Genomic DNA, 18,311 nt, shown 5'->3' with positions numbered 1-18,311 from the left:
TCTATATCTCGTCACCTGTCAGGCTGGCGCGTCATCTCTGCGGCACGGTGCATCTGGACATCCTTTATCAGGAACTCAGGGTTCTAAGCTGATGTCACTGTGGCAATTCCATCGAATTGCTACGTTCTGTGTTGAAGCTGCGAGGACTTGTGGGGGAAACGATAATCGATATGACATCGCAAAGGCGAGTTCTCACGGTTGACGTATGGTTCTTCACGACATGGTTGATTCTGAGACTGGAATCGATCACCACTTCCAACATCTATATAACAATGCCATCAGCCCGCTCAAGTCTAACGTGAAATTCAGAACATAAACACAAAGCTCGACACCTTCAATACTACTCTCACAAATTCGCACTTGAATCATCACTACTGTCTCATATCACGATTATCATAACAACATGGCTCCCAAGTGAGCTTCCCGCCTTCTATGAAGTGCATGCCAGTACTAACACACATTCAGCTCTAAGCGCCGCTTCTCCCTCAGTGCCCTCTCTCCCGCATCACGGAGATATAACAAGGTCATGAGCGATAGACCCGACAACCGTCGATCTATCGACACTACAGTCACTACCTCTACAATGGGCGACATGCCTGTCGTCCAAGTCGAGAGCCACCTTGTCGACCCGGCGTATCGCTGGACAACTGCCAATCGAGTTGGCTAGATCCGGGCAAAGCAAATTGTTTTCTGTTTGATGCGATAGCACGATGACACCAATGTACATTAGTCTGCAATTGAATTTGAACTGTCTTTCCCATGCCATTCTAGTTTTACTCGATGATGTTAAAGTCAGATCACTTGAAAGCGGGCTCCGGTTTTGAGCCGTAAGGAATAATCCTAACCATATGTCTCCGCTCATTATCTCGGAAATCAGGTACAGCAGAATGTGCCGTTCCCCTTTGGTCCCAAACCACGACCGTACCTTTCTCCCACTTTACTCTGCAACTAAAGTCCATGCTTCGAATGTGATTCTTCAAAAACGACAGCAAATGGTCAGACTCTTCCGGTAGAAAGCCTTCAACCTGGCGAGCAATGGTGGGGTTGACAAATAATGCTGGTTTGCCAGTGACAGGATGCTTGATGACGAGTGGATGCGTCGCGTTGATCGCTTCCGCCAGAGCACGCTCTTGGCCAACTCGTCGTACTTCACCCTCGGAGGCTGATGTGTGATGAAGTTTGAGACCGTGAAGAGTTTCTCTAAATGCAGGTGAGAGAGCTTCATAGGCTGCTGTAAGTGAGGTGAAAGCAGTGTCGCCGCCGCCTGATTCGGGGATCTCGAGGACCCAGAAGAAGGTCGTGGACGGTACATTTGGTGTAAATGTTTGGTCGATGTGCCAGAGATCGTATGTCGTTCGAGGACCTAGGAGTTTTCTCAAGTTGCCGCTACAATTCATCAATACAGTTACCACCACAGAGGTTATTTCGTGAAGATGCTCACCTCTTCTCATCGGCGTAGACAACATGGAACTCTGGCCCAGTACCTTTCGGATACCCCATCGTAGGATGCTGATGAAGCGGTCCATAATGCTTAACAATCTCTCTTTGTCTATCAAACCCAACATCCGCAAAGTCCTGGTCCCTCTGACAACAGTCAGCACCTTCAATCCCAATCACAAGCTAAACTCACAAAAACCACAACACCTCGTTCAGCAGCCAGCAAAGCCAACTCATCAAGCCCCTCCCTCCCCAACGCACTAATCTGCACACCCCGGACTTCAGTGCCAATACGTGGGGTAATATCAGCCGTCGTAGCGCCCTTTAGCAGATTCGCTTTGGCGGGATCAGCCCGAAGCCCTGGCTCTTCCGCTTCAAAAAGCGGCACAGCTACCGGCGCATTGTAGCCATCCGAGCGGGTGGGAAGATAAGCGGGATACAACGGTTCAGACGACATGTTTTACTTCGTTAGCGATTGAATTGGGATGTGCAGCCTGCGTCTTAGATATCTCCGCCTTTCGGATGGTGTAACCCGAATTTGTCGGGGGTTGTCCGACGGTTTTAGCTACAAGAGGAGATTATGGACTCGTTATTTGCAGGGCTGAAGGCGTAAGCCGGTTGAATGTATCCGCTCTGTAGATCGAGCCAATTGTATCTGTTGTGTTTTGAGATAAGCAGTGGGGTAATCTCGTGGTGTTTCTGCTAAATCGGACCCTTGATATTAACTGCTCGGCTCCGATCTTAGCATCACTGACTCGTGATCTGGCGATATTTATAGTCTAAGCTCGTCATGGCTGGCCTTTTTCACTGAGAGAACGATACTTGCCGGGGATCTAGAACGTCTCTAGCCTAGAATCAAAAGTGGCGGGCGGGAATTTTTTTAAATATTCCAGAGGACCCCAAGTGTCGATCATTTCTCAACTCCTCTTTTTACTTTTAAACCGTCTTTGAAGCAACAAAGATGTCGACCCCAGCTAATGATTTTGCGGATGAGGAGAGGCAGAATGTCGAGTATGCAGAGTCGACGTCGTGGTTGGCCAAGGTCCATCCTTATTTCAAGAATCCGGCTCATGTTCTGGTGCTCAAGCTTGACTGCTTGTTGCTGGTATGGGCGTTCATCGCTGGCCTTTTCAAGGTATTTAGCTATGGTTTTCTGTGAACTTGAAGATATTGATGATTTTATAGGATATGGATCAATCTGCGACTACAGCTGCATATGTCTCAGGAATGAAAGAAGATCTCAAACTATACGGTAATGAATTGGTAGAGTTCACGACATATTTCTCCATCGGTTACGCTCTCTTTATCGTTCCATCACAACTCATCCAAACTCGCGTTCGACCATCTCTCTTCCTACCACTATGCGAAATCATCTGGGGTTTATTCACGCTCTTCACCTACAGGGCTCCAAATGCAAAGACCGTCTTTGCACTGAGATTCTTCCTCGGAGTTTTTGAGTCCACGTCATGGCCTGGTATCGTGAACTTGATCTTCAATTGGTATGTTCACTAATCACATCTTCGTGCTTCGTGGGTGGCTAACTAGCCTCTAGGTACCGTCCTGAGGAGTTGGGAAAGCGACTGGCGATCTTTGGCGTCAGTGGCGTCGCGGGAAACATGTTTCTCGGCATCGTTCAAGCCGCCCTCTACCGAAACCTCAACGGCGTGTCTGGTCTTGCTGGTTGGCAATGGCTCTTCATCATCAGCGGTATAATGACTATTTTCTGGGGTCTCGTCGGTCTTGCCATCATACCAGACTCACCTGCTATCACTCGAGCTCTTTGGCTCTCGGAATCCGAGAGAGAGCTGTGTCGACTTCGAATGAGTGAGAGCGGCGTCAAAACCTCCAGAATCATCCCCTTCAGGACTCTAGTTCAAAAAATGAAACTCCTCGTCCTTAGTCCCCTATCTTATATGTTTCTTGCAGGCTATCTACAATTCGCCTGGAGCCAGCGCGCAAACGCCTACTTTCTTCTCTTCCTCAAAGGTCTCCAAAATGCTGACGGAACACCCCGCTACTCAGTCTATACCGTCAACCTTATCCCACTTGGTGGCTACGCTATAAGCATAGTCTGCAACATTGGCCTCAACGCACTCAGTGATTGGAAGGCCTGGCGCTGGCAAGTCAGTGTTGGCGCCGCCACTTTACAGCTCATCGCAACCTCGGTTCTCTCCGGCTGGCCCGATTCGTGGAAGACCATCATGGCTTTCTATTTTCTCACTTTTGCTACGGCCGCTTGGGGCTATGCTCTTCTTGCGTGGTTGGCGGAGATATTGAGGAAAGAGCCGGAGGTGAGATCTATCTTGGTGGCTATCGCTGTTACGCTTGTTTATGCTGGACATGCTTCTATCCCACTTCGGGCTTGGCGGGTTAGTGATTCACCTAGATATCCGGTTGGGTTCCCGCTGGCTGCTGCATTTAGTGTTGGGAGTATTGTGGCTATTATGGGGATGTGGTTTTACATACGGAAATACCCTGATATAGTTACTTGGGGACTGGATCCTGAAGGTGCTCGGGTGCATGACGAGGAGGAGAGCATTCCAAGAGATGATGACCAGAAGACACCTGTCGAGAGAAGTAACCGACTGTAGGTTATGGGAATAGCCACCAAACCATCATGTAAGCGACGCACAGTGTCAATTCAATCTACCTATCTTATGATTAAACCATATCTCAGAGTTTCAAGGCACTATTGATAACCTACGCAAGCTCAAGTTCAATGAGATTCACAACCCTGGAAACTCCACACTTTTAGAACTCGACGCTCTGAAGACTCAATCCGCTTCCCTCCATCAACTGGTACCAAACATCTTCGGTACGCTCCAGGGCTGAAAGCTGTGTCATCATGAGGATATCACCAGCTGTAGCCTCCCAGTACGCCTCAGTTCGTGCATTAACACACTCGAGGACAAGAAGTTTGCTATAAAGCCAACTCTAGTTTCGGGCGTAACTACGCTATTAAACAGTGATAATGGGCATGCTAAGCCTTTCTGCAGCGCGCACTGACTTATTAAAGCTTATTTCGAGTTTCTAACTCGACACTGTTCAAATTCCAAGCAACAAAGTACGATTGATGCACTGTGCTACAGATGAAATCGAATAGGATTTTTTATCAGTAGCCATCAGTGAGGCAACCCACGAGGCCATGGGCTGGGTTGGTTACAGTCTCATACTGGACCGTTCAAATAACATGACTGGAGAGCTGCAGCACCACTGTGAGTTCTCCTATCAACTCATGCCCCATGTCTTGGCTCACTATTACTGTAGCTCTATGTATTCACGATCTTTTGGGTGCTATCCATGAAGCTCAGGTTGTTGTTGACGAAATGTATACTTTTTGTTACAGCACTGAGCTTCAGAACAGAGACCGTGAGGCAGGAGTTGCCTCAGATGTAGCCCTTTCGCTTGCAACGCTCTTACTCGTTGTTATGTCCCCCATATTGAGTCTTTCATCCTCACTATCATCAAACATACTCACTGCGGTTGCGGCTCTTCTATTAAATTCCATATTGGCGGTACTTCCTGGCAAACACTATCTGATTGAGAAAGCCAAAGAAGGCCAAGAAGCGGAACAAGAAATTATGAAAGTGGAAGAATGGGCAATCGACAGGCTGAATGGCTATCAACGTGCTGCCCTTCGCACTAGTCAATCACTACAACAAAATATCGCCGCTCTTGAACTCCAGGACATAGATGATGCACAGGTTCTCCTGTTGGTTCAAGGTCGCCACCTGCAGGACGTAATACAAACGCTAGTCGAGCGGAACACGCAGGATATTCATGAAAGACGGGTTAAATTCGAAAGAGCTGAGAGAATAGCCACGCGGACTGAGGAGGTGACACACAAAATTGAGGATAAGACTAAGTTGGAGACATACATGGCGGTAAAAGCTGAGATTAGGGCAGAGCAGGAGAACCAGGGTAGCAAAGACGAAAGTACCTGTCCCAATGGGTGTACAATACTTTAAGGTTCGATATCTACCTCCACAGAGCAACACAACACTAATAAATCAAGGTCCGAAAAGATAGCCTAAGTAGAATTCGTATGAGCATCTATGAATGAGAGTATAAGTCAGCATAGGGAATTTAGCGGCTGAGTATCCTATTTGACTTGTGAAATCGTTAGCCACATAGTCGAGATGGAGTATCCTGAGGCCTCTTCGAGGCACTTGGGAAATGTAAAGAGTCTTGTCTATATATGTATATTAGTGTTTAAGCTGTGAGCTAGATGTGTTATTCGATTGGGAGACTTGTGGCTGAGAGCTTATTCCGGCAGAGAGAACCTAGCGATCACACGGCTGAAAGGGCTATAAAAGATCATCACATCGCTACGTACATTCATAGAAATGGCGCCTTAGCCCTGTAGACTAGCAACCAGCTTGTCTCCCAAAGCCTTTATGCTCTTCGAGAAATCAGCACGGTTTGAAGCCTTCCAATCAGCACCAGTCTTTCCAGGAACAGCCCCGTCACCCTTGAAGGCAATATACAGGACATCCTTCTCACCGTGTCCATTATCTCCATTGAGACCCTGGTTCGGGAAGCAAAGCTCAGCAAGGGAAATTGAGGCTTCGCCCGTAGAGGTACCTCCGTTGGTATCTCCCCAGATACCGTAGTGCTGTACAATGTTAGCAAGAATTTTGTAATTCATCGTGGAAGACTTGCCACTTGGCCGTTGCATACAACAGCCATGACACTCAGTGGCTTTATGCCATGTTGCGTAGGGTCGAAAGATGGTGATGCTCCATCGTTGCCGAAAACCACGTAGGGATGAACATTGGCATCCAAGTCTGGGATGCCGTACTGATTGACAGTGTCCTTGAACGCAGTCTCGCCCTGTCCGGATGGATCGTTCGAGCAAGCACCGGCATGATTATTCGCTCCATCACAGTCGATGTCCATATTGTCGTAGTTCCCGTTAGAGCCCTTGAGGTATATAGCTCCTGAGATATCGCCGCAGTATCTAGCACCCTCCGGGAACCTGTCAGAAAGGCGGTTGGAGCATGAGCCAGCCTACTATCGTTAGAGTCATACTTATGGAGGACATGGCAAGACTTACCTTGTGGTTATCGTAGATCGATTTCAGATTTTGGGGGAGCTGGTAAGCACAAGCTGCTGTGCCCAGCGCCAGGGTGGTGAGAAGCGAATAAGAATGCATGGTTGTCTCTAGGTATATCACGATAGAATCACTGACTTAATAGAGTTGAGAGCTGGTTCTGCGTAGAATTGAAAGAGGATGACTGAAGCTTTTATATCTGATGTTCTCATTCATTATTAAGTCTAGTCTCATTTATGTTTCAACAAGTGTGAAGTACACTCTGCCCCAGTCTCAAGTTCTCCATATGTTATTCTAATCGACAGGTCTCGGGTCTGTCCCAGCTGCCGAACTCCTGAAGTACTTTGACTTACTGACTACTTAACCTTGATAGGAGAGTCAAAACATGTCCCCAGGGTTCTTTGGTAACACTACGGAAATAGACAAGGGGCAAATTCCCTAGCACGCTGATTTGTAAATCCGTACTTTCAGCTTGCTTGCTTTGATCGGCACGAATTCCTCATAAAAGGGAAAGTGCCTAGCATGGCTACAAGCGAATTAGATCTCATCGTTGAGGTCATCCCCTCAACGCTCGTTCAAGTGATAGGCCATAGCAATTTGCACCTTAAAGAAGGCCTCCAATTGTACTCGCTTGCATCATGAAACAATGGCCAAGTTCTTGAACAGTTTATTGATGGAAGGCCCGATAAGCCTTAGCGATGGTCGTGGGAGTGTAAAGATCCTTGGGTTCGAAGTTGAGCCTTCAATCTGCAGTAGTTGATCCTTCAACTAAAGTTACGGGTTCTTCTCCCACCTTAGCTCATCAGATGACACCAAATGCCGCTAGGGCGATCATCCTTCCTCGGCAATGGTTTCACTTTATATGTCTCAGCCAGTTCAATATAAGCTATGGGAGGAATTCCAAGCTATAAGTCTAGAGCTAATCAAGGCAGCTAAATGAATGGTAAGAAAATAATATTCTTACTTCCATCAACCTGGACTTGAAACTCTTCTAATAAGCATCAGAAATTTTTTTTGTTTCAATAGAGCAACTAAAGATATATGGGTAGAAATCAGAGTCCCAAAAACCTCATCCTGATTTGATCTTACCCGTAACATTACGAGCGGGCCGCTGACTCGTCTAGGCAATTCAACATACCCCTGTATTTCTTCTTAGGGTTGAAAAGCAAGTACAAGTCTAAACCGTTCTACCGTTAAACCATTCACTCGGCAAGTCCCGACTTGGCAATCCGGATTGCATTTCTATGCTTACATGGTTTCACTATTCAGAGGTAGACTACGGAGTACCTAGGCGGGTAATAAAGTCAGTATGAAGAAATCCGGAGAGGCCGGCTCTGATGTAACGTCGGCCTCCACTCGGCAATCTATATGCGGGATGATGATCCTTGTGGTATGATCGTTGCTCAAAGAGGAAGTTCCATTGTCTCTCCGCACAATAGTTCCCCTGGGGTCGGCCGCCCAGCCTGATCATCAAGGTTGCGTTCGATGCCATCAATAGATAATTCGTAACGTAGCATATTCTTTGCAGTTAATAGCCAATGACTGTCCGGTCTTAATGCCGAAACTACTGAAATCCTCCTGTTTCTTAGTTCAGTCTGGGGTGAAGCTAGCCCAATCGAGTATCCCACATCCATACCCAAGCACGTTTCGAAACGTGGATCGAAATTCGAAGGGATGAACTAGTGTGAGGAATACAGAGCACGCTATAGATATTAGACCCGGTAGTTCATTGCGGAAAGGGAAATCCGTATCCATTCGTTGTAAATCAGTTCATCCTTGAGGTATCATGAGTGCACGAGGTCTCACCACAGGTTGAAATGCCCGCTTACTCAATAGCCTCGACCTTCCGCAATGGCACGATCCGGGGTAATTTGATGCAGCTTAACGGGCCGAATAACCTCAATATCCTGATCAGCTGGCCCTATGCAGTAAGTCGAGGGAAAGAAATGGCGAGAAAGCAGACTGAGACAAATAAGCGGAGTCTGAAATGATCGGCATCATGTGCGGCTGAGATGAATAGGCTATAGTCGAAAGATATCTCTCGGACTATATATCCAATGTGAGAGTCTAGTGCTATTCGACCACAGCTCACCATCTTCGCACGGCCTCTGAACAAGATGCATTACTCTACCCTTCTTCCCTTGATCCTCGCTGGCTCAGCCTCAGCATGGCTTCCCCATGAGCACGACCTAGCTGCCTTCAACCAGACTGCTCGCCACGAACAGCTCGGGAAACGCTTCAAACCAAACTTGCCCAGCGGTGTAACCAAGATCCGCGGAGTCAACTTTGGAGGCAAGTTTTCAATATCCCTCTCATGGCGAATCTACTAACAACTGTAGGCTGGCTTGTCTGCGAGCCCTGGATGCAGCGAGATGAATGGGCAAACGTCCTCAAGTGCGGCGACTCTGCCTCCGAGTTCGACTGCATGCGTGATCACTATCTAGGATCTAACCGCGAAACTGGCAACAGTCGCTTTGAGCAGCATTGGAAGAACTGGATCAACCCCGCAACTGTGCAGTCAGTCCATGACGTAGGACTCAACACCATCCGAATCCCTATCGGATACTGGTCCTACACTGATATCGTCGACAAAGCAAGCGAGCCTTTCGCTGATGGCAACCGCATGCTGCCTTACCTCGATGCTGTGGTCCAAAAGGCTGCTGATCTTGGTATCTATGTCATTATTGATCTTCACGGTGCTCCGGGTGGTCAGCAGGAAGATGTCTTCACTGGCCAGAACAACAAACCAGCTGGTTTCTTTAACGACTATAATTTTGGTCGTGCGCAGAAGTGGCTTGCTTGGATGACGAACCGCATTCACACCAACTCTGCCTACTCAACCGTTGGCGTGATCGAGGTCCTCAACGAGCCTGTGTCTCGCCATGATGCGAATAACCGATATCCTGCTCCCGGTGAGGACCCAGGCTTGATCCAGAAATACTACCCAGCCGCCCTCAAAGCCGTTCGCGACACCGAAGCTTCTCTCAAAGTCCCTGACAACAAGAAACTTCACGTTCAGTTCATGTCCAGCAAATGGGACTCCGGAAACCCCCGCTCCGTATCCTCCGTAGCCAACGACCCCTACACTGCTTTCGACGACCACAACTACATCGGTTTTGCTCTGGGCAACAACAATGGCGATCAATACCAGCTCATGCACAGCGCTTGCACCGACTCTCGCCTCGTTAGCGGCCAGGACTTTACTTTCACTGGTGAATGGAGTATGACTTCTAACGCTGATTGGCATGATAAGACTTTCTTTAACAAGTTCTTTACGGCTCAGCAGCAGCTGTATGAGAAGCCTGGTATGGCGGGGTGGATTTACTGGACTTGGAAGACGGAGACGAATGATCCGAGATGGACGTATTCTTATGCGACGTCTCTGAATTACATTCCTACTGACGCTGCTGGTCTGGAGAAGAATGTCTATCAAGACGTTTGTGCTGGTTATCGATAGATTTAGGCTGTTGTTGCTTGCCGAGATTCGGGGGCTGCAGGAAAAGCTGTTGGCACTAAACTAGGCAGTCCAAAGATCTACTCAGTCTATAATAAATTTACCTGAGTCTTTCGATTGGATAAAGGATATTCTAAGTTTCCTTTCCGCTCCTTGCACGCTATCACACGATATCTCAAGAGCCTCTAGGGCTTTCATATTGCTTATTCGTATGTCGATCGGCTGAATGGTCGGCTTTGAGGTCACGAATATATGTCTCATGTACTTGCTCTTAGAGGTTTGAACACCTATTTAGAATTGTTCCATCGGACTCGTCTATTGAGCCTCAAGTCTGGCTCCAAAGACCTCCAGCGCCTTCTTGCTAGCCTCCCTAGCATCCATCCTCTCAAAATATCCGACAACATTCTTCCTCCCGGGATGAAGTATCCACGGCGCCGTACCCGTAGTCTTTCCCTTCATCAGACTATAGAAGTGAATATCCGCCGCCGAAAACCTCTCGCCGCAAAAATATTTCGTTCCCTCCAGCTGCTCATCCAACAGGTTCAGATACTGCTGAATAGTAACCTTCTGTGCCAATCTCGCTTCCGGATCAGGAATTTGATGTCCTATATAGAAGTCTGCAGTGCCCGGATCATTACGAACCCATGATATGACAGGTTGTGCGATTTCGAGATCCATTCGTCTAAGCCACATGCGTGTTTCGGCACGCTCGAGGGGTGTTTCGCCAAAGAGTGATATGCCACCCCGGGCTATCTCATCGAGATACTCGCAGATGACGGTTACTTCCGTGAGTACAAAGCCATTGTCGAGAACGAGCGCGGGAACCTGCCTATGCCACCTCTTTCAAGTACGAAGAGGCGAACAACCATTGGGTTGGATGCTGGGGCGTCATAGAGCTTCATTGCTGCTGGGGCTTGATGAAACTTTGGCAATCTCAGTAATTCGTGTCATAAAAGATCCAGATCGGAGGCTGGACTTCTGTCAGCAGTGACGTTCTTTATTAATATTACCAAGCCAAATAGAGTTTTGACCCCCTAGATCTCATGTAAGCCCGAGAACCCATCCAACGTTATTCATGTGGACGCTCCAGGACACCAAGAAATACCCAAAACTGTATTAACATGATGGCTCGCACAGGCCTAGCTATGGTTTCCAATGTCAGCGCGAGATGAAGATCGCCAACCCTTCGCAGCATCATATATACTGAACAAAAGCGTAAAGGCACCGCCTGCCAACGCAACAATCTGATCCAAATCCGTAAGACAGACGTTACTCTTGGGCATAAATCTTATCATGCGAGTTTGATATCCGAGCACGCCCATAGCAAAGGCCATCGTGTTGCCAACAAACCCATATTTAACAAATGAGATGATACTTGCGATGAGAACTGCTGCAAAGATATTCGACCATTTCTCGAATCCGCTGCGCCTCTCTATAGGCTTCTCTTGGTCTTCACTGCTGGAAGGCTTAGCTCTGCGATACACGGTGACAACAACAGTCCGAACAATGGACACTCCTGTCATGATGGCCATGATCCCCGATATGAAGCCCAGCGCTATAACAAAGTTGAATAGAAATGGTCGAGCGAAAGTGCTTCTTGATACAGGGAGATCAGGGTATGTGAAGAAGATAACCAGCTGCGGCGAAAAGCACAAAAGAGTCGATAAAGTAACACAGCCCACCCTCTTCCACTGATGTCGCCTCGACGCAGCGCTATGCAGGAAAATCGCCAGCACAACGTAGACTTCACAGATAGCAAGCGGGGCCTCAAGCGCAGCGACGAGCTGGATATCTTCTGGTGAATCGCTCAAAAGCAATCGTGGACGGTCAGGTCGGTCATATTTGGCAAGTTGGTAGAGTGCATCTACAGCTGCGACCACAGGCAGTGTAAGCGCGGCGATTGTGTCGTTTGTGATTGAGTCCAATCGTTTTGTGATTGGGTTGACGGTCCAGCTTGTGAAGACAGAGGCTACGATGATGAGCCAGCTCCAGAAGGTGCCGGGGCCGTAGAGAGAGGAGACGAGGGCCCAGCGGTTGAGGCTTTCCGTTGCATTTGCCATTCATTCGAGGTTTGAGTCTCATATGTAAAGTTGAACCGGTTGTTATTAGTTTGAAGTTGTTATGAAGAACTGATTATGCCTTGCGAGGACGAAAACGCCTCGGCGCTAAAGCTGAGTTAGACAAGGCAGTATCGAAGAAGCCAATGAGGTTGAAGGTAGGCAAAGCTGAAAGATATACGCAAAGGCGCGTTGCGTATCTGTTGGAACAATGAGAGCTTGGTCTTCTCTGAAACCATGCATAAGTACTTGAACGGTAATACTTCTTTAAATGCTGTTAACGGTGATTGATTGCTGGCTGGGAATACCCTGTACTTGTGAGATTGTAGGAGAGATATCCAATCTAGGATGTAAAAGAGATAAGAAATTAAATTAATTAAGGATAGTTATAAACGATGCGTTGAAAAGCTTACAAATTTATTACGTATATAATTTAAGAGGTCTATTCAATCTTCTTCATAAGGTCAGCTTCCTTGATGTTCGCCAAGTTAACCGGGCCATCTCTATGGCGGCACATTTTGGCTCAACGCCATTATCAAGTTGTAATAACCTTTGTTCCCCAAAATCTAATTAAAGACAATTGTAGTACATTAAGTAGACGAAAAATATCTTCCAAACACCTGCTGTGAACTAGTTACAGAGCAAGTCCATCAGGTGAACGGAGATCTGTCCGCACCCCCGACAACCCTCCATCTCCAAGCTCAAGCCACCACAAAAGTGTCGGACCCAGAACTCACCCCGACTCCGCTAAGCACAGACAATCCAACAATGATGTCACACTTCAATGATCAATCCAGATGGTCAAGGTTTCAATGCTCAATTGCTGGGGAATTATCATCCAAATCATCTATTTAGACCAACAAAAACATATCCCAAAAAAATAGCTACGCAAAATGTCATTCATATCAGTACAACCGCCCTTTCTTTCGTTCTTTTCCCCCTCTTTCATTAAGATATAGCCAATTTCTTACCAAGGCTTGACCTTGAGCATGCTACCCTCCTCAGCCAGAGCCTTGTGCAGGTCGAAAGCGTTGAAGAGAAGGTGAGGCTCATGTCCCATACCCTTCTTCAGACCCTCCGACTCAGCCTTGTCGAAGTAGTGGCTCAGGATGGGCTGGTACTTGGGGTGCGCGCACTTGTTGATGATGACGCGGGCGCGCTCACGGGGTGAGAGACCGCGAACGTCGGCAAGACCTTGCTCAGTGACGATAACGTCAAGATCGTGCTCGGTCTGGTCTACGTGGGTGACCATGGGGACGATGCAGGACACACCGTGGGGATCAGTCTTGGAGGGTCGGCTGGATGGTGTGTGCATGATGGAGTACTTGGAGTTGCGGAGGAAATCGGCTGAACCGCCGAGACCGTTGAGCATGCGTGTTCCGCTAACGCAGGTGGAGTTGGCGTGGGCGAAGATGTCGACCTCGACGGGGGTGTTCATGCCGATAACACCCAGACGCTTGATGATCTCGGGAGCGTTGGAGACAGCCTGACTTCGGAGGAGGATCTTGTCGGCGTAGGCATCCCAGTTATCGTAGAAGCGCTTGAAACCATCGGGAGAGAAGCGGATTGAGGTGGCAGTAGCGTAGTCGAGCTTTCCAGAGTCGAAGAGATCGAGGAAAGTATCCTGGATGACCTCTGTCCAGACCTTGAGGTTCTTGAACTTGGACTCGTTGAGACCGCCGACAATAGCGTTGGCGACGTTGCCGATACCGGACTGGAGAGGCAGAAGGTTGGCGGGCATGCGGCCCTGGGCAACCTCGTGCTCGAAGAACTCAATCAGGTGGCCGGCGATCCGGCGAGATGACTCGTCGGCATCAGCGTTGGGGCCGGTGGCATCCCAGTAATCGGACTCGACGATAGCGACGACCTTGGAGGGGTCGACCTTGACTGAGGGGGAACCAATGCGGTCCTCGACAGCGGTGATGTTGTAGGGAGTGCGGTGGGGAGGGACGTCGGTGAAGGTAATGTCGTGGAGACCCTTGAAAGAGGGGATGGCGGTGTTGACCTCGATGATGATCTACCAAGCGCAATTGTCAGTAACTAAAAGTTGGCGATGCGGGCTTGAGCTTGGCGGTGACGTACCTTGTCAGCCATCTGGATCAACTCGGGAGTAGCACCAACAGAGGCACCGGGAACAAAGCTGCCATCCTCGAGAATGTCTGTCGCTTCCACGACGGTGACATCAAGGTTGCTGTTTGATCGATCCTTGGTGTAGAAGCCCTAGAGTCAAATTGTCAGCCGATTGTCTTATCGGAGCCGCAATAGCTCGGTGGGAGATTAAAGCGAGGCCGAATGGTGGGGCCGCAATCAACAAATTTCCATTCTGCGCTTTTGCGGTTACGTACATAGACGAGATCAGAGGGGAACATGGACAAATGCTTGTCGAAGAAGTTGATTCGTCCAGAGTTGATTCCCTTGGCGATGTCCTTGCCGACCTGGTGAGGGCTTCGTCGGTTGATCATGTCGAGAGCAGCCCATCGGTTCTCCGTCTCGGAACCGGCCGAGGCACCGACGAACAGGGAGTACTTCATCTTGCTCTGGAGGTTGTTCTGCTCGACGTAGTCGGCCATAGCAGCGGGAACCTTCCTGATGCGATTGTCAGTTGCATTGTTTGCGCCAAGCTCGGGTAATGACGATAATAGCCGGTGCGGAGTCTGAAACTCGACACTCGAAGTAATTGCAGAGTAGTCAATTGTGCAGGAGAGGGTAGTTCACGTACTTGGGGTATCCAACAGCTGTAAAGCCAGACCAGCCGATATAAGAGCCATTGGGAAAGTGGTGCATCAGATCCTCAGGTCGCGCAAGCTTCTTAAGCATAGCGGGATTGCGAACGCGTGCCTTGAGGGCGGCAGAAGCAACAGGTGAAGCCATGATGATCTGAAAGCGAAATATACCAAAAAAGAGAAGAAAGAGGGGAGATTGTTCCGTTCAGAGAGGAAGAGTGAAAAAAGAGGAGGAGGAGGAAAGGATAAATAAGAGGGAAGAAAGAGAACAGCTCCAACCTTGGTTAGTGGAGGTCGCTCAATTGGCTTGGTGACGGTGACGAGGGGTGGATCACCGAAACCCACTGAGTCCTCAGAGCGGGGATGCATCCCTTTCAGTGGTTGGCCCGTCGGTTATAGTGGACGCTTCAGCGTGTCCTTTCTCCAAATTTGCTTTCAGGTACCGTTGTGCCTCTTGGTTCAGCAAAGAGGTACAACGCGGAGACAAGGGAAGTTCTGCCAAGCACCGGATTTGCAATTCCGTTGTATCATAGGGAGAGACATTGTAACCTACGTAGAGAGAATAACTGGCTGATGGAGTTGATCTCCAGATCTACCGACGTTGCCGAGAGGAGAAGTGCATCGGTCATGACACTATTAGGCAATAGGTGCGTGTGGCCTGATTCTCCTACACATCCTGAAGTTTGTATCTTGTGGCCTCACAACTGCTCACCTAGACTTTCTTGATCTGATGATATCTCTATTAATCTCCATTATGTGAAATACTTCTCCGGTGAGCCTCTCAACTGAAATTGTACACCGGCTCTTCCGCCGCCGTCGAGGACCTCCGAGTCCGTACTGTGGATCCCCGCCATCTTCTCCAACTCCAAAACCCCATGCGCCCCATCTTCCGCCCGGCCGAGATGAGCACAGACCACAATCGGCATCACTCGGTTATCAGCCTCCAAAAACAGACAAACACACTCAGATCGCAAGCCATGGAAATTCTAGAACAGCCCGTAATCAAGACGGCGCTTCTTTTTCATCCGGGGTCTAGCGTCTCGGTGCCGTTTTGACTTACCCCGGAAAATGTGGTCGGTAAATCATTCTCGAATCACCGTGCTTGAATATACCCTTAGGTTCGTCGGGACAAGGGTAAGATCTGGGGTAAAAGTATGGAGTGCGCATTCGGTGACAGGTTCAACATTGGACTGTACTGTAAATTCCAAGAATTGACTCGCCAATGGAAACACTTGCGCAAATTTAGTGTCTTGATATGTGTCGAACTTGCTCTTCGTCACCCTTGCATGGGTAGCGATTATCTCTCGCACCTCAATTGAATGCTCGGAGGCTTTATACCAAGGCTAGGGGAGGAAAGAAAACTCGGGATCTTGATCCTAGGTGACAAAATGACTTAGGTAACTTAACTCAAGTTTAGACCAAGTTGAGTATAGACTTGGGATACTCTCCACCAAGTTTATTTTAACACCTTATACCAAGGTCTGGTATTTTCTTGCTCCCTGATGCAAGGCCACACAGTCAGGTTTCTGTTTCAGTACAGATTTAATAGACCTTAAGACTTGCTTCAAGCTCACAATGTTGACTTCCGTCAACCAAGCAAGTGCGGTCCAGGCACGATGGGTTCCTTATGCTACCCCTCTCAGCCAGACAAGCATTCAGTTCAATCATCATCATCACGGCCATCATCAACCATTACTCCGCCATATCTATCTTCTACAAGGAAACCCCATACGCACATTCTAACAACATCATCAGATATGGCTTCTCCAGACTGGCGAGTCGATGTGAACTAGCAACAGAACATGCGACGCGTCCTCAGCCCCCTATCCCACAGCGGTTGGCTCAATATGTCAATGATGATAGACTGGTGCTTACATCGTTACGAGACCGACAATTCTATTCCGTCACAAAAGCATTGGAATGCTGTGGATGAGGAAAGGGCTGCGAGGCTACAAGCCTGGGGACTACCAGCATTCGCCCTTTTAGTTCTACTGGGCCAGCCGTTCGGAAACAGTCGACGCGTGGATTTCAGAGCGATTTGCCAATGGACGGAGGATGAAAAGAGGAGATTGGAATTGATACATGGGCTGGGGGGTGTACAAGGCTTTGGATGTGGGCAGCAATGGGGCCCATCCCAAGCAGGGGCATTCAACAGTCTTGCAAGCGGGATCCACACTCATTATAGGAGTGCTGTGAATCCGTTCCAAGCAGAGGCATTCCACAGTGTTGGAAGGAATACCGGGGCTCTGTATAGGAGTACTGAGGCTCCTTATAGGATACAGGAGAACGCATTGGGGCCCTTTGGGGTGACATACGTATCGGGAGGAATTGAAGATGAAGACTTTGAGCCTGCGTTTCAGGGTAGTCCTCCTCAGGAGGAGAGATCCAGGCGGGCTGGTAACGGCAGAAAGAGGCCACGCGATACAGAGGAGGATACAGAGGAGGATACAGAGGAGGAGATACAAGGGCTAGGAGTCTTCGACAACTGTGGGCATAGGAAACGAAGTAAGCGTATCCGAGAGGGATCCGGCAGTACTGATAACAGCACTAAGGAGATGAAAAAGGAGATGAAGAAGCTGAAAGCCAGCGTCAAGGAGATGTGTGAGGTGATGTGCGAGGAGATACGTGAAATGCGGGAAGACATTGATTCAGACTCTGAGGCGTCGGCGACATCAGAGTCGTTTCTGGAGGGATAGTTGGAAGCAAGTTGCTTGAAGTCAAAGAAACAGTCTAATTGTCTATTTTTGCCTTTCCGGCATCCCATTAGTCTAAAACTCTGTCTTCCTATCCCACTGTGTTAAGCCATAGGCCATCACGCTCGTCTAATCCCTTTCTCAATCCCCCTGCAGTGCATGCGCGGCTCGCTCACATTTCCGGAGAGGGAGAGAGCTCTTTCTGACGTTCCTCAAGATTGGCGCGAGCCTCCTGCTGTGTCACAGGAATATACTTCGACTCGTTAATAATAGCTGCCTCGAAGTGATCAACCTCTGCAGAAGTCCAATTCGCATTCACCGGCAAGCCTATGAGCGCTGCAATCACATCTCGATGAACGCCCCATACCGAGAGTCTCCCGTAGCGCTCAATCTCGTCCAAATTCCACTTATCGAGCCTCTGGTTTCGGTTTTTCTGCTTGCGGAGGTGCTTCCAGCATTTGTCCGTCATGTCTGCTAGGTCCTTCCAGTCCCTTCGACTGTATATACCGCCGAAGACGCGCTCCAGGTTCTCATCCCACTTCTCGTTGACAACTGTCTGGCCAGGGATGAGTGTATTGTCAATGTAGGTTTCATTTGGGCGGGGGGTGTCTGGTCGTTGAGTTTGAGAGCTTGGAGGAATAGGACAAAATTCCTTGAGGGGTGGGGATGGAGGGGGAGGACCCATCCTGGGATCATAGACAGTACCAGCGGTATTGCGTGCGAGATCATTGACCTTCTTGTAGAAGGGGGTCGAGTAGATCTTAGCGACCATGCGGGCCTCCTCATCAGGGGATTGTTGGGTTGACATAGTGTTTGAGTTTGTTGTAGTGAAAGTGTTGTTGTGATGATATAGTGTCTTTCTTGCAATGTGATTCTTGTGTTGATGGACCAGTA

At 48.7% G+C, this 18,311-nt stretch overlaps 10 protein-coding genes across 10 annotated transcripts; 5 read left to right on the top strand and 5 right to left on the bottom strand.

The window, feature by feature from the left end:
* Nucleotides 1–403: 403 nt before the first annotated feature.
* Nucleotides 404–667, top strand: FVEG_14924 (hypothetical protein; the record flags this gene model as incomplete). Its single annotated transcript, XM_018903958.1, has 2 exons — nucleotides 404–414; nucleotides 466–667. The coding sequence occupies 2 exons, from the start codon at nucleotides 404–406 to the stop codon at nucleotides 665–667; spliced, it is 213 nt and encodes a 70-aa protein (XP_018744779.1).
* A 64-nt stretch (nucleotides 668–731) lies between these two features.
* On the bottom strand, nucleotides 732–1,894 carry FVEG_01776 (hypothetical protein; the record flags this gene model as incomplete). Its single annotated transcript, XM_018888770.1, has 3 exons — nucleotides 732–1,386; nucleotides 1,442–1,584; nucleotides 1,631–1,894. 3 exons carry the CDS (start codon nucleotides 1,892–1,894, stop codon nucleotides 798–800), a joined length of 996 nt encoding a protein of 331 aa, XP_018744780.1. The 3' UTR covers nucleotides 732–797.
* Nucleotides 1,895–2,309: 415 nt separating this feature from the next.
* On the top strand, nucleotides 2,310–4,088 carry FVEG_01777 (hypothetical protein). The gene is made up of 3 exons (XM_018888771.1): nucleotides 2,310–2,572; nucleotides 2,623–2,936; nucleotides 2,990–4,088. Exons 1-3 carry the CDS (start codon nucleotides 2,399–2,401, stop codon nucleotides 4,026–4,028), a joined length of 1,527 nt encoding a protein of 508 aa, XP_018744781.1. The 5' UTR covers nucleotides 2,310–2,398; the 3' UTR covers nucleotides 4,029–4,088.
* A 539-nt stretch (nucleotides 4,089–4,627) lies between these two features.
* FVEG_14925 (hypothetical protein) lies at nucleotides 4,628–5,405 on the top strand (the record flags this gene model as incomplete). The annotated part of the gene is made up of 2 exons (XM_018903959.1): nucleotides 4,628–4,652; nucleotides 4,705–5,405. The coding sequence occupies 2 exons, from the start codon at nucleotides 4,628–4,630 to the stop codon at nucleotides 5,403–5,405; spliced, it is 726 nt and encodes a 241-aa protein (XP_018744782.1).
* Nucleotides 5,406–5,791: 386 nt separating this feature from the next.
* Nucleotides 5,792–6,592, bottom strand: FVEG_01778 (chitosanase; the record flags this gene model as incomplete). The annotated part of the gene is made up of 3 exons (XM_018888772.1): nucleotides 5,792–6,052; nucleotides 6,103–6,447; nucleotides 6,494–6,592. The coding sequence occupies 3 exons, from the start codon at nucleotides 6,590–6,592 to the stop codon at nucleotides 5,792–5,794; spliced, it is 705 nt and encodes a 234-aa protein (XP_018744783.1).
* A 1,905-nt stretch (nucleotides 6,593–8,497) lies between these two features.
* On the top strand, nucleotides 8,498–10,128 carry FVEG_01779 (hypothetical protein). The gene is made up of 2 exons (XM_018888773.1): nucleotides 8,498–8,782; nucleotides 8,830–10,128. The coding sequence occupies exons 1-2, from the start codon at nucleotides 8,608–8,610 to the stop codon at nucleotides 9,945–9,947; spliced, it is 1,293 nt and encodes a 430-aa protein (XP_018744784.1). The 5' UTR covers nucleotides 8,498–8,607; the 3' UTR covers nucleotides 9,948–10,128.
* A 131-nt stretch (nucleotides 10,129–10,259) lies between these two features.
* Nucleotides 10,260–12,004, bottom strand: FVEG_01780 (hypothetical protein; the record flags this gene model as incomplete). The annotated part of the gene is made up of 2 exons (XM_018888774.1): nucleotides 10,260–10,773; nucleotides 11,154–12,004. The coding sequence occupies 2 exons, from the start codon at nucleotides 12,002–12,004 to the stop codon at nucleotides 10,260–10,262; spliced, it is 1,365 nt and encodes a 454-aa protein (XP_018744785.1).
* Nucleotides 12,005–12,398: 394 nt separating this feature from the next.
* On the bottom strand, nucleotides 12,399–15,019 carry FVEG_01781 (acetyl-CoA hydrolase). Its single transcript, XM_018888775.1, has 4 exons — nucleotides 14,721–15,019; nucleotides 14,347–14,587; nucleotides 14,084–14,221; nucleotides 12,399–14,018 (listed from the first exon to the last, which is right to left on the bottom strand). Exons 1-4 carry the CDS (start codon nucleotides 14,870–14,872, stop codon nucleotides 12,969–12,971), a joined length of 1,581 nt encoding a protein of 526 aa, XP_018744786.1. The 5' UTR covers nucleotides 14,873–15,019; the 3' UTR covers nucleotides 12,399–12,968.
* A 1,178-nt stretch (nucleotides 15,020–16,197) lies between these two features.
* On the top strand, nucleotides 16,198–17,487 carry FVEG_14926 (hypothetical protein). Its single transcript, XM_018903960.1, has one exon. It carries the CDS (start codon nucleotides 16,527–16,529, stop codon nucleotides 17,418–17,420), a length of 894 nt encoding a protein of 297 aa, XP_018744787.1. The 5' UTR covers nucleotides 16,198–16,526; the 3' UTR covers nucleotides 17,421–17,487.
* Nucleotides 17,488–17,589: 102 nt separating this feature from the next.
* FVEG_01782 (hypothetical protein) lies at nucleotides 17,590–18,225 on the bottom strand (the record flags this gene model as incomplete). The annotated part of the gene is made up of 1 exon (XM_018888776.1): nucleotides 17,590–18,225. One exon carries the CDS (start codon nucleotides 18,223–18,225, stop codon nucleotides 17,590–17,592), a length of 636 nt encoding a protein of 211 aa, XP_018744788.1.
* Between the last annotated feature and the right edge of the window lie 86 nt (nucleotides 18,226–18,311).

This window comes from Fusarium verticillioides, chromosome 6 (assembly GCF_000149555.1).
Source record: "Fusarium verticillioides 7600 chromosome 6, whole genome shotgun sequence".
Classification (NCBI taxonomy): domain Eukaryota; kingdom Fungi; phylum Ascomycota; class Sordariomycetes; order Hypocreales; family Nectriaceae; genus Fusarium; species Fusarium verticillioides.
Note: the sequence above shows the minus strand (reverse complement) of the source record. Positions and strands in the feature narration are given on the sequence as shown.

Coding starts and splice junctions, on each gene's coding strand:
- FVEG_01777 (XM_018888771.1), top strand. CDS start 2,399: ATGTCGACCCCAGCTAATGATTTTGCGGATGAGGAGAGGCAGAATGTC. Junction 2,573..2,622: donor TCATCGCTGGCCTTTTCAAG/GTATTTAGCTAT, acceptor ATGATTTTATAG/GATATGGATCAATCTGCGAC. Junction 2,937..2,989: donor GTGAACTTGATCTTCAATTG/GTATGTTCACTA, acceptor ACTAGCCTCTAG/GTACCGTCCTGAGGAGTTGG.
- FVEG_01779 (XM_018888773.1), top strand. CDS start 8,608: ATGCATTACTCTACCCTTCTTCCCTTGATCCTCGCTGGCTCAGCCTCA. Junction 8,783..8,829: donor CCGCGGAGTCAACTTTGGAG/GCAAGTTTTCAA, acceptor TAACAACTGTAG/GCTGGCTTGTCTGCGAGCCC.
- FVEG_01781 (XM_018888775.1), bottom strand. CDS start 14,872: ATGGCTTCACCTGTTGCTTCTGCCGCCCTCAAGGCACGCGTTCGCAAT. Junction 14,588..14,720: donor ACAGCTGTTGGATACCCCAA/GTACGTGAACTA, acceptor CAATCGCATCAG/GAAGGTTCCCGCTGCTATGG. Junction 14,222..14,346: donor TCCCCTCTGATCTCGTCTAT/GTACGTAACCGC, acceptor ATTTGACTCTAG/GGCTTCTACACCAAGGATCG.
- FVEG_14926 (XM_018903960.1), top strand. CDS start 16,527: ATGCGACGCGTCCTCAGCCCCCTATCCCACAGCGGTTGGCTCAATATG.